Below are 17,740 nucleotides of genomic sequence, written 5' to 3'. Positions count from 1 at the left end.
CTGTGAAAAATTTCCTACAATTCTGCACAGTTCCTTTCGTCCCCTCATTAGCTATTTCCGGGACCAACACCCTCCCTACCAGTTAGAAATTGTTATTGAGATTGAATGCAATGAGTTACACAGTTATGTCATTTTGACTTGTTCACATTTAATTTCCATGAAATGACAATCAGTGATTTGCAATCTCAGCTGCACATTAGAATTATCTGGGGAAATTTTAATGTTTTATTTACTGATTTTTTTTTTTATTAAAAAAATTTTTTTTCTGCCCTGGCCGGTTTGGCTCAGCAGTTAGAGCATCGGCCCACAGTCTAGAGAGACCCGGGTTCCGTTTCCGCTAAGGGCACGTACCTCAGTTGCAGTTTGTCCCTGGCCCTGGCTGGGTTGTGCGGGTGGCAACCACAAGATGTGTCCCTTTCATGTCAATGTTTCTCTTTCTCTCCCTCCAACTCTATCTGAACAAAAATTGGAAAAAAAAAATTTTTTTTTTCTTTATCAATTTTTGGAGAGAGGAATGGAAAGGGAGAGATAGAAACATCGATGAGAGAGAACATCGATTGGCCGCCTCCTGCATGCCCCGCACTGGGGATTTGGCCCACAATCTGGGCATGTGCCCTGACAGGGAATCGAACCAGCGACCTCTGGTGCATGGATCAACGCTCAACCACTGAGCCACACCGGCCGTGCTACTGACTGACTTTTAGAAAGAGAGCAAGAGGAAAGGGGAAAGAGAGAGAAACATCAATTTGTTGTTCCACTTATTTATGCATTTATTGGTTGATTCTTACATATGCCAACTGGGGATTGAACCTGCAACCATGGCATATTGAGTGGATGCTTTAACCAACTGAGCTACCTGGCCAGGGCCTATCTGGCAAAATTTAAAAAATTATACATGTTCAGCCCTTCCTCCAGAGATCCAGATTCAGTTGTTCTGGGGTGGGGCTCAGGCACTGGAATTTTAAAGAACTTTTAGGTAATTCTAATTGTGTATAGGCAGAACTGAGAAAGTGTTCTATCAGGAAGTTGGGGCATGAAGAAAGACTGATGAAAAGGAAATAATAATAAAGCTTTTCTATGGACCGTACGTATTTTTTATTTTCTAATAAAAATATCTTTATTGATTTTTCTGACAGTACATGATCCAAAAAAAGATAAAGTGAATTAAAAAAACAAATAAACCAACAAACAAACCCACCCTTGTCTTGTGTAAGGAAAATCCCAGTTCTCCTTCTGTCTGGGAGAGGGAAGTCCCACACTTCTATCCTTTAGTGCTTACGGCTGTTACAGGTTTTGGCCATTCTAATGGGGCCTTGTGGTGTCTCATTGTTTTCATTTTCATTTCCCTGATGACATATGATGCGAAGCATCTTTTCACATGCTTAGTTGCCATCTGTACATCTTCTTTTTCTTTTTTAGTTGATTTTAGAGAAGGGGAGAAAGAAACATGGACTCGTTGATCCACTCATTTATGCATTCACGGGTTGATTCTCGTATGTCACCTGACTGGGGATAGAACGATGCTCTAACTGAGCTACCCGGCCAGGGCTGTGCATCTTCTTCAGTGACGTGTCTGTAAAGATTGGTTCTGTTTTCATGGAAAAATAAAAATAAAACAACTTTGTTCCAATGTAAATCTTTTTCTTAGTACTTTTCTGTAGTGCTTAAATTTTTTTTTACAGTGATGTATCATATTTACGAGAAAAATAAAGTTAAAAGAAACAATGGTCTTAAAAAAATCCAGTGCTGGAAAGAGAAGGAACTGAGAAGAAGTCAGGCGCTTGTGTCTGCTACTCACCCCCACCTTAAGCCTTTAAATAAACATGACTTTTACAACTCTCCAGGGGAGAAAAGTCTGGTTAAAATAACACCACGACACACCCTCCCTATTTCCTTTACTCAGCACCATTTAATGTATTAAAGAACAGTCTTTTTAAATTCAAAATAGGAAACAGCACAGTCTCTTAATACATTCATAAGACTTCAAACGAAAAACATATTATTCATGCTACAGGTTTTCAACTTCCTTGGACAACACAAAAAATACAGTACTCAAATTGCATGTTTTAACAAGAGGAACATGAAATCTCATTTTGACACAAAGACAGGTTAAAAATAAAATAAAAACCAACATTAAACAAATCCAGCACCGGCAGACTTCCTTAAATCCCCATCCTCTCTGACTCTGGAACTCACATGGCTACTTTCTGTACCAGCATTTCTTCTTCCCTACACAAAAAATTAGATATTTAGAGGTGTATCACTGAATGAGTACTACAACATACTTTAAAAAAAAAAAAAGCCAACTATTTTGCTGAATGTTCGAAGAGGGGAACAAGACTGGATGAAACATAAGGTATAGTGAGACAACTGTGGGGTTTACTTCATTCATTCACTTCACTCTGCAGAGCACAGGAGTTCTGCTCAAAGGTTAGCACAGGAACTAAAGATGCCATGAGAAGATATTTAAGTTATAAAGTTAAATGAGAAAGAATACAAAATTGTATGTATAGTATAACATCAACTATGTAAAAACCAACCAACCAAAAGTTGCTCTAAAGAGGGTTGAAAACTCAAAATGTTAAGTTAGTGAGTGTGTTTACATAGTGGATCTACAGTAATCTTTTTCTTCCTTTTACTTTTCCGTCTTTTCTAAAATTTCTCTACCAAATTTTTTAAAACTGTTATGCAAAAGGAAGCCTGACAGAGGTACTGAATGAATTTAAGTCTGGCCTATAAGAAAGTATTTGTACATTTATAAAACTATGAAACATTCCAGGCTACTCTCTGAATCCACTGTGTGAGTCAGTAACTCCCCAGAGCTTAGAGGGGCCTCTCCTCCAGCCAGGTGCAAAGTGTCACCAGATCCTGCCTGATGAAAAATGTTAAACCAAACAGAAATGTCATGGATTTACAAAAAGAAACAGAAATACCCACACTTGGCAGAAACCTATTTACAGTACGGCAGTATCTCCTTAATACTCGAGTTAAGCAAGAGGACAGCTGTTTTCTCCTATCTTCTGCACAGATGTCAAGTTTCAAAGGAGCTATCATCACAGTAACTGTAAAACCTAATCTTGGTTTAGAAACAGAAAATAAAACAGCACTTGTAACAACAGTGAACAGAGAAAAGCACAAAATTTAGAAAATTATAAAAAGTGCTTTCTATAAAAATGAATTCCTTAAAACATTTATTTACTATACATACTTCAAGGTCCCTTGTTTCCCCTCTGCAAAAAAGGGCAAACTTTCCAAACACTTTCTACCAAAGCATCCACTGGTTTATTCATTCAACAACCACTGATGAAGGCTCATAATGTGAGAGGCACTGAGGTCTTAAAGAGCAGACAGATTCGTCCCTGCCTCAAGGACATCTCAGTCTTCTCAAAGCGGGAGGCGGACGCATCACCAACCACGATATAATTAAAAGCAGATGCCACTGCTTTCTTACAATCAAAGAATACGTTGCAATTCTCACTGAATTACTTACACAAAGGTTCTTACACAGAAACTTTCCAGATTCACTAAGAGGCAAAAACGCAACTACTTTCCGATAAACACTTCTAGAGAGGGCAGGCATTACATTTTGTGATATTTGCCCCTAAACATCACAATACCTAGTGAAGTCTGTTAACTTTCTTTTAAGCAATGGAGCATTTTTTTTACTCTAAGAATGAGATACCTTGAAACTGAGAATAATGACCAGTCCTATAGCTAGATTAAGACTAGTCAGTTCCATTAAAAGCTGAGACTCAGGAATGCAAATTTCAATTAAAATCTCCAGTCTCCTCTTCTATCTGTTGATTTTCAATGTGCTCCTGTGTCAGCCGCTCCAGGTCTTTCCTCACGTTCGGGTGGTCTTCCAGATCTTCGTAGAGTGATCTCACAATGTCCAGTCTCCTGTAATTCTCAGGCCTGACGAGGCTTCGAACAACCTGAAGGCATCGCTCTTTCAGGGTATACACTGTAAGGGCAGAAAACCGAATCTTCAGCAGCAAATTCACGCAGGCCTTGAGACAAGGCATAAGCAAGAGGTTTTACCAACTATGGCAATTACATCTACTCAGATGGACCTCACTTTGGGCAAAAAAAAAGTGAGTACATGTGTTGTGGCAGAATGTAACATAATGGCCCTGATCGATATCTCATGGTATTGAAGACCTTGTGTAGTAACTTCCCCTTGAAAGTGGACTGGGCCTGTGATGTGCTGTAATAACTGATTGTGAGTAAAGTGAACTGTGGCAATTCTAGGTCTAAGCCTTAAGCAACTTCCACTTTTACCCTCTCAGAAGCCCTGAATTACCCTGCAGGAGAGGCCACACGAACAGGCACAGGCACAGAGACTACCTGGGAGAGAAGCCTAGCCCTCAGCCAACCTGCCAGGAGAAGACAGCCACACCAATGACCACCCACCTGAGCTCAGCCCAGACTGCAGAGTTATGAACAAATCAAATGGTTGTTGTTAGTTTTGGGGTAGTTGTCACACAGCGATAGATAACCAAAACAGTGGATAATTGGATTTTGGGGGAACTGAAATCTAACTTTACTTACTGGGGAACTTACTCTTTAAGGGTAACCCCACAAAGCTAAATTTATTCCATTTAACTTATCAATGAACATTTTTGTATACCCACTTCCTTAAAACAGAATCTATATACACCTATTAGTTTGAACCTTATGAAGCTGCAAATATCTAGTGTGTTGTTTTTAGTGCTCACCTGAGGATATCTTTCCATTGATTTTCAGATAGAGTGGAAAGGAGGAAGGGAGGGTGGGAGAGGGAGAGAGAAACATTGATGTGAGAGAGACACATTAACTGGTTGCCTCCTGCATGAACCCAACTACAGCCAGGGATAGAATCTGCAACACCCGTACCTGCCTTTGACCAGGAATCAAACCTGTGACCATATGGTCCACGAGCTGATGCTCTAACCACTGATAAAACTGGCCAGGGCTCGGTTTTTTAAAATTCCACAAGAACATTAGTTTCTTAGAGCTCAACCTAATAATCATTTAAGGTTTAAAACAAATGGTGTGTGATGTGCCCTGTCTGGTTTGGCTCAGTGGTTAGAGCATCAGCCTGCGGACCAGAGAGGCCCTGGTTCGGTTCCCGCTAAGGGTACTACATCAGTTGCAGTTTGTCCCCAGCCCCCTGTTTGGGGTTGTGTGGGTGGCAACCAGTCTATGTGCTTCTCTCATGTCGATGTTTCTCTCTCTCTTCCCCCCTCTCTCCCTCCTGCTCTATCTGAAGATAAATGCAAAAATGTCCTTGGGTGAGGATAAAAAAAATAAATAAATAAATAAAACAAATGGTATGTGATGCCACTGTTCAAATCAGTGATTTTTTTTTTTAATCCCTGACTGGTGTTGTGAACTTGACCGGGTTAAATAACATTAAAAGATACAATACTAGAAGTCATATGAAACAAGCCATGATGTCCAGCTGGTGTGGCTCCGTGGTTGAGCGTCGACCCATGCACCAAGAGGTCGCTGGTTTGATTCTCCATCAGGACACATGCCCAGGTTGTGGTCCCGATCCCCAGTGGGGGCTGTGCAGGAGGTGGCCAGTCGATGTTCTCTCTCATCGATGTTTCTGTCTCTCTCTCCCTTTCACTTCCTCTCTCTCTAAAAAATCAATAAAGGAAAAAAAATGTTTTAAACAAGCCCTGATATCTAATTCTCTATACCTTGTTCTTCTTCTGAGACTCCAAGGTATAATTCTACTCTAAGGCCAGGGAAACAAAATGCATTCATAATTCCACAATCAGACATTTTAGTTTAGCCCACCTCTGACAAGCCGGGAGAACTTTGAGATACTACAACACCTTTGCTCAGTACAGAGCCTACGAATACATTACTTCCATTTTACTTGTGGTGGAGAATAGGGCAGAAAGGTTGAATACCTTGCTGAGCCTCAGGCAAAAAATCACTAAGGGCGTGGCTCCAGCAAGTGGCCTTTCCTCTACTTATTACAACAACCTTATCTTTTTAAAAAGTGAGATGGGCCCTGGCCAGTTTGGCTCAGCAGTTAGAGCATCAGCCCGCAGCCCACGGACCAGAGTCCCAGGTTTGGTTTCCGCAAAGGGCATGTACCTCGGTTGCAGTTTGTCCCCGGCCCTGGTTGGGGTTGTATGAGTGGCAACCACTCAATGTGTCTCCCTCGCATCGATGTTTCTCTCTCTCTCTTTCCCCCCCTCTCTCCCTCCAGCTCTATCTGAAGATAAATGCAAAAATGTCCTCGGGTGAGGATTAAAAAAATATATAAAAAATAAAATAAAAAGTAAGATAGAACATCAGTACCTGGTAGTGTGATGTTGGCAAAAATAGGCTGTCCGTCAACATTGAGAGATGGCACAAATAATTCAGTTTGATTAACCAGAAGCCCGTCATATGTCCCAGCATCTCGGAAGAGCCAAAGATGACCTGTTAATACAAGCAGAGGCTGTTAAGTAGCCACACACCTATTTCCTTTATCTCCCTAGACTGACAAGAAATACTTGCCATTCTGCTTAAATATCATACAAAGGCCATCCAATAATATTAGCTTACTCAATTCTCACAATAGATTCATTTACAGATAGCAAACAGGTCTGAAAAAGCCAAGTGACTTGCTCAAGGCAACAGGGCCAGTAAATAGAAGAGTATATACTTAAGGCTCCAAATTCTACTCCATCTTCTACCAAAAAGGAAAAGCAAAGCACATGAACTGCAAATCACATCAACACTGCAAACTAAAAGAAGAGAGGTCAGTGACTCCTCAAATCTGTACTACTCAAAAATAAGAGATACAAAAACTTCATGTTGAGAAAAGAAAGCCAGACATAAAGGGTACATTTTGCAAGAACAGATGAAATAAATCTATGATGTAAAAAATCAGAAGAGTGGTTGCCTCTGGGAGCGAGGGGACTGAGTGAAAGGAGCAGGAGAGTCCTTTCTGGGGTGACAGAAATGTTCTAATCTATACCTGATTTAGATGTTGCTACATTTGCCAAAACACAACAAACCCTAAGATCTGTACATTATAGTCTATGTAAATTATACCTGAATTAAAGAAACAAATAATCACATGTGTGAGAGAGAAAAGGAGGCAAACCCTCTGACTTAATTCTGTTTAAGGAGGGAGGAGGTGTCTCTCAGAATAAATATAGCATGTGTTCCTGGGGTATAAACTTACTTGAAGATTTTTTTGTTTAAATTTTTCTTTATTGATTTTAGAGCAAAGAAGGGAGAAGGAGAGAGAGATAGAAGTACCGATGAGAGAGAACATCAATTGGCCACCTCCTGCATGCCCACCACTGGGGATCAGGCCCACAACCTGGTCATGTGCCCTGACCAGGAATCGAACCAGCAACCTCCTAGTGCATAGGTGCACACTCAACCACTGAGCCACACCAGTCGGGCTAAACTAACTTGAAGATTTAATGAGAAAATTTAAGAAATGTTGCCCAGCTGGTGTGGCTCAGTGGACTGAGCACTGTCCCATGGACTGAGAGGTCCTGGTTAGATTCCTAGTCAGAGCACATGCCCAGGTTGTGGGCTTGATCCTCAGTAGGGGACATACAGGAGGCAGTTGATAGATATTTCTCTCTCACATTGTTGTTTCTATCTCTCTCCTTTCCTTTCTCTCTAAAAAAAAAATCAATAAAAACATATTTAAAAAATAAATTTAAATTGGCCCTGGCCAGTGTGGCTGAGATGGTTGAGCATTGTCCCATACACAGGAAGTCATTCCCGGTCAGTGCACATGCTCAGGTTTCAGATTTGATCCTGGGTCAGGGTGTGTACTGGGGGCAACTGATCGATGTTTCGCTCTCGATTTCAGAGAGAGGAAGGGAGAAGGAAAGAGAAATAGAAACATCGATCAGATGCCTCCTGCACACCCACTACTGAGGATCAAGCCTGCAATCCCCGCAGGTGCCCTGAACTGGAATCAAACCTGCGACCTCCTGTGCATGGGACAATGCTCAACCAACTGAGCCACACTGGCTGGGTAAGAATATGTTTTTATTGATTTTTTTTTTCTTACAGAGAGAGGAAGGTTGCAGGTTCGATTCCCAGTCAGGGCATATATGGAAGGCAACAAATCAATGTTTCTCTTTCATATCGATGTTTATCTCTCTTTCTCAATCAATAAAAACATATCCTTGGGTGAGAACTTTTTTAAAAAAGAAATTTATATTAAATTAGGCAAAGATAAATTTTGAAGACGAATACAAAATTCACACAATTTTCTAGGTAAAGTAGGAGAATACAAATTTTGACCTCTGGAAGAACTGTGTTCTTCCTCATTTAATATTAGGAAAGTTCGGTGTAAAAGTTTTAGAGACATTATTGAGTATCCTGAAGGAAAAGCAATCCATTAGGCTCCTCCTAAGCTGATTGTAAAAATGTTTTTTTCTTGAAAATCAAGGGAAGATAACTAATTTCTTATCCCCTCTCCCCTTCTTGAGTTATTACAACAGCTTCCTAACTGGTTCCTCAACAGCAGCCTTCCCCATCAAACCACTTTGCAACCTGAGTGAGCTTTTCTCAATGTAAATCTGGCAATGCCCTGTCCCTGCTAGAAAACCTACAATGGCCCCATTTATCTAGGGGTAAAATCACCTTCAGGGCTTCCTCTACCACCATTCCATACCCTCTCCTCCTTTAGCCCTTGCGGTTGCTGTCTTGGATTGGTCAGCTCCCATTCATCCGGCAGGGCTCCCTTTCTTCTCTGGGAAGCTCTCCCTTGTTGAAACCACGCGTGTACACATTCACACACACCCCTACCTCCCCACCCTCCCCCCCTTCACTAAGCAGATGCTGGCTCCAAGCTCCAGCAACCACTGTGCTCCGTTCCAATCGCAGCAATTGTGACCTTGGTTTGTTCTCATCTGTTTATGCATTCGTCTGTCTCCCCACTGGACTGTGTTCTCCATGAAGGCGGGGCGCCTACCCGGACCTGGCCCACTGGGGACATTGGAGAATGTGAGATTCTTCCATTCACGGACTGAACAATGGACATTAGGGATGGAGCACTGCTTCTGGGGTAACTATACATGGAAGGGGGTTGGGGAAAAGTCACCATCAAATGCAAACTGTTTTATAAGAAAAATGCTCCGCCACTTACTAGCAGCGTCAACTTGGGTCTGTCACTATCTTTCTGGGGCCTCAGTTCCTTATGCATAAGTGGGAATAATAATCACAAGAGCACCTGCCTCCCCGGATGGTGGAGGGGATTCGATGAGTTCGTGCCGCCGCTGCTATTGCTATCAGGCCTACCGCGCCGGGCACAGCTCAGAACCGGCGGGCAGGCGCTCAAGCAGCGGGACAAAGGGAGCAGCGACCCTACCTCGGTAGCTGTGGATGCGGCGGCCCGTGCCCGGCGGCAGCGTGGGATAGGGCTGCGGCTCGCCATCGAAGTTGAGCCACACAGGAAGCACGACGCGCGGGCTGCGGTTGCAGAAAATGACCTGGGACGGCTCGCGCGAGTTCACCGAGCGCAGCACCGGCCGCGGCCTCCCAGCCTCCATCTCCTCTGTGGCGTCCGCCTCCTGATCGGACTCTTCCGGGCCAGACTCCTCCGCGCCCGCCTACTCTCGGCCGTACTCTCCGGGACCTTACTGCTCTGCGGCCGCGTTGGCCTCCTGCAGGTTCCCCGCCTTCCAGGGCATCACCTCCCGCAGCCTAGACAGCCCAGGCCTGCGCGCCTCGGGATTCGCTGACCGCCCGGGGCGGGGCGGGGCGGGGCGGGGCGTGCGAGCGCGTCCTCGGCAGGCGTACGGGCTGTTTCTCGCGTGCTCTCGGTCGGGGATGGAGTATGCATTCGCAGAAATGGCTGGCCTGAGGCTGTGCGCACGCGCGGATGAATCCCCCTAGGCACAGGATTCTAATGTCACTGACAGGGTGGGTAGCACTAGGTCACACCGAACTCCAGTTTCCCCTAAAAAAATATTTTTTTCTTGTTGGTTTCCGTAGCTTTATTCATTCTCTTAAGATAGTCATGGTTTTTGCCATATTCTCCCCACCATTGGCCCTATTATTTTATAGTTTTCTTATTAATCAAATTGTTTTTGTCTCTATTTTGGGTCACAAAATTAAAATTTTATGCATAAGAGTATAATAAGGTTAAAATTTTTCCTCTCATCCCAGAATGAGTCCCTGGAGGCAGCAAGCATCACCAGTGTTTTGTATTTCCTTTCAAAGGTATTCTAGGCATATGCGATATGCAAGACATTAAATAAGATTGAGAAGTAATTTTGTATCAGTATTACCAATAGAAATTCACTATCCCTTGCCATAGAAGAGTACAGTGGAACTAAGTTCAAAGAAAACAAAACAGATCATTCAGAACCGCCTGAAATTGAGCTGAATGGAAGTCCTACAACTACATTAAAGAAGCATCCACATGGAGACTGGTAGGAGGGGTAGAGGCAAGGACCTGCTGGTCACACACCCACCTGTGGCAGATGAAAATCAGGAGGATACCTCGGCTGGGAAGGTCCTCCCTGAGGAGTGAGGGGTCCCCGTCCCACAGCAGGTGTCCAGCTCAGGGTTCCAGGGCCAGAAAGAGAAGTCCCATAACTTCTGGCTGTAGAAACCAGCGGGAACTGAGGCTGAGGGAGGCTGGGGCTTCTGGAGCCCCAGGCAGCTCCTCTTAAACGGACTTACTTGAACCTGCTTTTTCTAAGCTTGGAGGGGAGGCAGCTTGAGGAGTGGCAGAGACAGGGAAGAACTGAACTGTTTGGCATCGGGAGGAGGGCTGGAGAGGCGGCTTTCTCCTGGACAGATGTGCTGGCAGAGGCTGATATTCCTTTGGTGAGCCCTTCCCTGGGGCAGCAGACAGGCGCCATATATGGGACTCCAGCAACCTGGCTCACACTGTTTGCCCCACCCTAGTGATTCCGAGGCCCTGCCCTACCCAACTTTCGGGCCCACCCAAGCTGTTTCCAAGGGCTTTACCATAGGATTGACCTGTCTTGGATCCTGATCCAGTTTCCTCAAATCTCTCAAACAAGCAGCTTCTGGTATCGGTGAGCCCAATACATATTGTTAAGTGGCCTCAGGTCTGGCACTAGAAGCAGCCAGTCTTGGTTCACAACTTGGCTTTTCCTGGGCACCTCCAAGCCCAGCACAAGAAGCAGCCATCAGCAGATCACTTTGTAGCTGATGCTGGGTGGCCCCGGATAGAACACAGGCAGTGGCTGACCTTGCCCCAGAGCCAGCACACCCAGTGGACAGCTTCAGACCACACTGAAGCACCCAACCACCTCCACAAGTGACACACTCAATGAGTGGACTCAGTGGTACCAGAGCCCTGATGAAGTAAATCTTGCTCTGTGTGGTGGGCCCATACACAGCTGATCCTCCAAGGTAGTCAGAGGCCAGTGGCCAGTGGGCACAGCCAGTCTTTGCAGAGGATCAGCCTGGATAAATCCCCCCCCCCCCCCCATTGACATGCCAACAACAATCAAGACTCAATTACAACAGGAGAGTGTACAGTCCACAGTAGGGGTGCACCTCAAGGGCCCAGCTGGGGTGATAAGGAAGGTTGTGCCACTGGACCCTACAGGGCACCTACTGCTATAGGCCACCCTATAAAGCCTAGGAGACATAGCAACTCTACCTAATACATAGAAACAATCACAGGGAAGCAACCAAAATAAGGATACAAAGAAACATGTCCCAAATGAAAGAAAAGAACTGCAGAAAAAGAATTAAACAAAATGGACATAAGCAATCAATCAGATGCAGAGTTCAAACACAGATTATAAGGTTGCTCAAGGAACTTGGTGAGACATTCAAGGAACTTAGTGAGACCTTCAAGGACCTTCAGAAGACCTCCAAGGAACTTAGTGAGAACATCAACAACATAAAAAAGGACCAGTCAGAAATGAAGGATGCACTAACTGAAATAAAGAATAATTTACAGGGAATCAATAGTAGAGTAGGTAAAGCCAAGAAGCAAACTATTGATTTGGAATATGAGGAAGCAAAAACACCCAATCAGACAAGAAAAAAGAAATGAGGACAGTGTAAGGAGCCTCTGGAACAACTTCAAGTGTGCCAACATTTGCATCATAGGGGTGCCAGGACAAGAGAGAGAACAAGAAATTGAAAACCTCTTTGAAACAATAATGACAGAAAACTTCCTTAACTTGGAGAAGGAAACAGACATACAAGTCCAGGAAGCACAGAGAGCCCCAAACAAGATGAACCCAAAGAGGACCACACCAAGACACATCATCAAAATGCCAAAGGTTAAATACAAAGAGAGAATCTTAAAAGCAGCAAGAAAAAAGCAGTTTGTTACGTACAAAGGAGCTCCCATAAGATTGTCAGCTGATTTCTTAAAAGAAACTTTGCAGGCCAGAAAGGAGTGACAGGAGCCCTGGCCACTTTGGCTCAGCAGTTAGAGCGTCGGCCCCCGGAACAGAGAAACCCAGGTTTGGTTCCCACTAAGGGCATGTACCTTGGTTGCAGTTTGTCCCTGGCCCGGTTGGGGTTGTGTGGGTGGCAACCAGTCGATGTGTCTCTCTCTCTCTTCCTCCCTCTCTTCCTCCCACTTTATCTGAAGATACATGCAAAAATGTCCTCGGGTGAGGACTTAAAAAAAAAAAAGATTAATGGAAACTGAAAAAGGTATCACTTTTCACAATGCAATGTGTGCCCTCTGAAATTCACACTTGTTGGCGGCAGCAGCAAACAGCACCAGGTGTTAAACCAGTGAGGCCAAATCGGACCTAGGTTCAGTAACCTTGGTACTTGGGCTTTGGCTAGGAAAGACTTCAGAGCCAAGACTCAAACTATAAGAGAACATTTAGAAAGATTCAAAAATGGTGGCGGAGTGAATGGAAGCTACACAGCTGATCTCCCAGGACCAAACTGGAATTACAACTAAAATAAAGACAATCGTCAGGAAAAAGCAACAGAAAAGCAGCTGGAGAGGACCATATAACCAGGGACACTGAATCAAGCCTTGTATTATTTAGAGTAAAAATAAAAACTTTTTCACCTAAAAAAAAAAAAAGAGAGAGAACATTTATTGCCTTGGCCAGCTTGGCTCAACGGTTAGAGCGACGACCTGCAGACCAGAGAGTCCCGGGTTCAGTTCCCGCTAAGGCCACGTACTTCAGTTGCCGTTTGTCCCCGGTCCATTTCGGACTTGTATAGGTGGCAACCACTTGATGTGTCTCTCTCACATCGATATTTCTCTCTCTCTTCTCCCCTCTCTCCTCCCACACTATCTGAAGATAACAGCAAAACTGTCCTCAGGTGAGGATTTAAAAAAAAAAAGGAGAACACTTATTTATACAATCACAGAAGTATAGAAATAATATGCAGAAGAAATGGGCCTAGGAAACAAGTTATAGAGGCAAAGAAAAAGGAGCTTAGAAGTGAGGAAAGTGGTCAAGGTGAGCTACTGTGCCAGGGCTGACATGTACTGTATTTAATGCTACATGCAATGTATTTAATGCTGATATACAATGTATCTATGCTGACATGCAATGTATTTAATGCTGACATACAATGTATCTAATGATGACATGCAGTGTATTTAACGCTAATGAATAGGACCTGGCTGAATGCTCAGTTGGTTAAAGCATTGTCCCCATATGCCAAAGTTTTAGGTTCGATCCCTGATTAGAGCACATACAAGAAGCTACCAATGAGTCTAGCTGGTGTGGCTCAGTGACTGAGAACTGACCCATGCACCAAGAGGTCGCTGGTTCAATTCCCAGTCAGGGCACATGCTCAGGTTGTAGGCCAAATCCCCAGTGGGGGGCATGCTGGGGGCGGCCAAACGATGTTCTCTCTCATTGATGTTTCTATCCCTCTCTCCCTCTCATTTCCTCTCTTTCTAAAATCAATAAAGAAAAAAAAATTTTTAAATATGGTTTAATTTTTTTTTTAGAGAAGCAACCAATGAACATATAAATAAGTGAAAAAAACAATCGATGTCTCTCTCCATTACTCTCTAAAATCAATCAATAAAATATGTTTAATGCTAATGAGCCCTGGCTCGTGTGCTCAGTGGTTAGAGTGTCAGCCTGTGCACTGAAAAGTCATGGGTTCAATTCCCAGTCAACGGCATATACCTGGGTTTCAGATTTGCTCCCTGGCCTTGGTTGGGGCATGAATAGGAGGCAACTAATAAATGTGTCTCTCTCACATGGATGTTTCTCTCTCTTCCTCTCTTGCACTCTCTCTAAAAGTCAATGGAGAGCCCTGGCTAGTTTGGCTCAGCGGATGGAGCGTCGGCCTGCGGTACAGAGAGACCCGGGTTCGATTCCTGCTAAGGGCATGTACCTCGGTTGCAGTTTGTACCCGGCCCTGGTTGGTTGTGTGGGTGGCAGCCACTCGATGTGTCCCTTCACATCGATGTTTCTCTCTCTCTCTTCCTCTCTCTCCCTCCCGCTCTATCTGAACAAAAAATGGAAAAATGTCCTCGGGTGAGGATAAAAAAATAAATAAAAGTCAATGGAGAAAATATCCTCCAGTGAGGATGAACAAAAGAGAAAAATGCTAATGAACAACTTCTTAGGCAAAAGCTTTGTCAGAGCCAAAATGAATTACTTATCATTTATTAAATGGGAACATCTTACTTTAAAAAATTGTATCAAATGGATTTCACCTTACAATGCACTTATTTTCCATTTTACTCTTAAAGTCACATTGAGTTCAAATTTAAGAATAAATTTGTCACATTGAGTTCAAATTTAAGAATAAAAGTAAATTCCAATTCAAAAATGTTTTATGATATATAGAAATTCTTTGTACTATTGTTGCAACTTTTCTACAAGTCTGAAAATTGTTTTACAAAAAAATTATTTTTATTTTTTTAAATAGTTTTTTTTAGAGAGACGTTGATGTGAGAGCACAATATTGACGGGCTGCCTCCTGCACGCCCTCTACCAAGGATGGAGTCCAAAACCCAGGTATGTGCCCTGTCCAGGAATTGAAACAGCAACCTCCTGGTGCACGGGACAATGCTGAATCAACTGCGCCACACTGGCCAGGACACAAAAAATTTATTTAAAAATAAAACATATGATTTTGGGATACAGATCCTTCCTTAATACTGGAAGGATGCAGATTAAGGCACAATACCAACCTCACACTTGGTAGTTTCAAGCCCAAAGATGCCAAAGGAAACCCTGCCCCATTTTTTGCAAATGTTAATACCAATGGCAGGCACTACTGAGATACATGTGACAATTGCCCTTTTACTCTCTCAAGTTGTCAATAAGATCCAGGGAGAGGCTAATAAAGGACCAGCATGGCACAGAAAACGGAAAACCGACTTGAGAGACCCTGAGTGGCTCTGGCTCTGCACTGATCTGGGAATAAGACCTGGGTTTTAGTGTTGATTTTGCACCAGGTAACTGGACAGGCATGTCATACAACCTGTCTGGGCTTATTTCTTAAATTTTCTCTTTTTTTATTGACTTTAGAGAGGAGAACCGGAAGAGAGAGACATTAATGTGAGAGAAACATCAATTGGCTGCCTCTGGCATACCCCCTACTGGGGATGGAGCCTGAAACCCAGGCATGTACCCTGAATGGGAAACGAACCAGCAACATTTTGGTGCATTGGATGATGCTCATCCAATTGAGCCACACCAGCCAGGGCTTGTTTCATTTTCCAAAAGGCGGGAGTGGACTAGATTCTCTCTAAAATTATTTCATACCTTTAAGTTTTGTGAGCTAATCCTAACCTTGGGACAACCTTTGTACAGGCTGGCCTTTCTCTAGAAAACAAACTTGAGAGTCCTAACCCCACCTGATTTTCTTTTTGTCTTGTTTTTATCCTCACCCGAGGACATTTCTTCCATTTTTTGCTCAGATAGAGTGGGAGGGAGAGAGAAACATCGACGTGAAAGGGACACATGGAGTGGTTGCCACCCACACGACCCAACCAGGGCCGGGGACAAACTGCGACTGAGGTACGTGCCCTTAGAGGCAATCAAATCCGGGTCTCTCTGGACCGCAGGCTGACGCTCTAACCGCTGAGCCAAACCGGCCAGGGCTCTATTTATCTTCTGATAGAGTGGGAGGGAGAGAAAGGGAGAGAGAAACATCAACGTGAGAGGGACACCAACTGGTTGCCTCCCACACAACCCTGACTGGGGCCAGGGACAAACCACAACTGAGGTACGTGCCCTTGGCAGGAAATGAACCCGCAGGTCCTTGGGCCAACGCTATAACTGCTGAGCCAAACCGGCCAGGGCACTCTTCAGTTTTTCAATAAATACGTGAATTAAACCAAATTACAGTGTACAAAAGAATTTTAAATGTATGGGAAAGAAGAAATCCCCTTAAAGGCTTTTGGAAGAGCAGTTTTTTTTTCATATTTAGCTCATTTCCCACTCAAGTTAGAAAACAGAAAAAGTCCTTCATAATTATCCTTTTTCAGAAATTAAGATTTCATGAGGGGGAAAAAAGAAGCATAATGTGGATAACTTCCCTACAATGTCTAATGTATGAAAGAGAAAAAGAACTCTCTGCCCAATTCTTCATTATGGTGAAGTGAATGAAAACAATTTGGACTCATAAAATTTGGGTATACCTAATGTCTCCGAAACCCATTCTCCTTATAGTTCAAATCAAAACAACCATCCTGTCAACATATTAGTTGTTAAAGAATGATTTAGTAAACATAGGTTAAAATGTAAAACATTAACTATCATCCTCTGTGAGAGGAAATGTTAGTACAGGAACATCCCGGAGATACTGTCGTTTTGGTTCCAGACCACCCCAAGTATCCCAATACAGTGAGTCACAACCTTTTTGCTGGTGGATGGTCTTGCCTTCAATTTGTAAAAAAAATGCAACAATTCTGACGTGCAATAAAATGAGGTATGCCTATCATCAGAACTCTAACTACTTAATTTGAAGAAGTGAAACATTGGGAATGAAATAAATGGTGTAGCATAACACTATTTATAGACTGCAATGACCTGTGAACAAAGATGTGTATGACTTGAGAGTAAAATCCCAGTTTCTGGAGCCTGATCAAATAAGGTCTTTCAGACGGGATATACCTGCTTCTTTTGTCTCCAGATGCATCTCTAATCCAGAGATAACTAGAAGAAATACTGGAGTTGATTAAATTCCTTAGCCAAGACTTCCCGAGAAGTTAGGAAAAGGGAAACTAGACTATATAGACATCAATGTAAACAGAGTTGGCCAGACACAGCAAGAAAAACCCACGAAGGTTTCTTTACAAAAGGGCATGTAAGACAAATATAGGTATGTAATAGCTTTAAAAGTATCTGTGAGCCTGGCTGCTGTGGCTCACTGGTTGAACATTGACCCATGCACCAAGAGGATGCCGATTCGATTCCCGGTCAGGGCACATGCCCAGGTTGTAGGCCAGATCCCCAGTGGGGGGCATGCAGGAGACATGAGAGATGTTCTTTCATCAATGTTTCTCTCTCTCTCTCCCTCTCCCTTCTTCTCTCTCTAAAATCAATAAAGGAAATTTTTTTTTTATCCTCACCCAAGGACACTTTCCATATTTTGTTCAGATAGCAAGAGGGAGAGAGAGAAAAAAAAACATCGACGTGAAAGGGACACATTGAGTGGTTGCCACCCGCTCGACCCAACCAGCGCCGGGGACAAACTGCAACCAAGTTATGTACCCTTAGCAGGAACCGAACCTGGGTATCTCTGGACCACAGGCCGACGCTCCAACCACTGAGTCAAACCGGCCCAGGCAAGAAAAATATTTTTATTTATTTTTTAATCCTCACTTGAG

General features: G+C 43.4%; 1 protein-coding gene across 1 annotated transcript; it reads right to left on the bottom strand.

Annotated features, from left to right (window-relative positions):
* Positions 1 to 1,753: 1,753 nt before the first annotated feature.
* VHL (von Hippel-Lindau tumor suppressor) lies at positions 1,754 to 9,653 on the bottom strand. Its single transcript, XM_036267228.1, is given in 3 exon segments — positions 1,754 to 3,964; positions 6,301 to 6,423; positions 9,332 to 9,653. Coding segments are annotated over 3 exon segments (642 nt in total). The 3' UTR covers positions 1,754 to 3,767.
* Between the last annotated feature and the right edge of the window lie 8,087 nt (positions 9,654 to 17,740).

Source organism: Molossus molossus, unplaced genomic scaffold (assembly GCF_014108415.1).
Source record: "Molossus molossus isolate mMolMol1 unplaced genomic scaffold, mMolMol1.p scaffold_m16_p_18, whole genome shotgun sequence".
Classification (NCBI taxonomy): domain Eukaryota; kingdom Metazoa; phylum Chordata; class Mammalia; order Chiroptera; family Molossidae; genus Molossus; species Molossus molossus.
The sequence above is the reverse complement of the archived record's forward strand: the minus strand, read 5'-3'. Positions and strand labels throughout refer to the sequence as shown.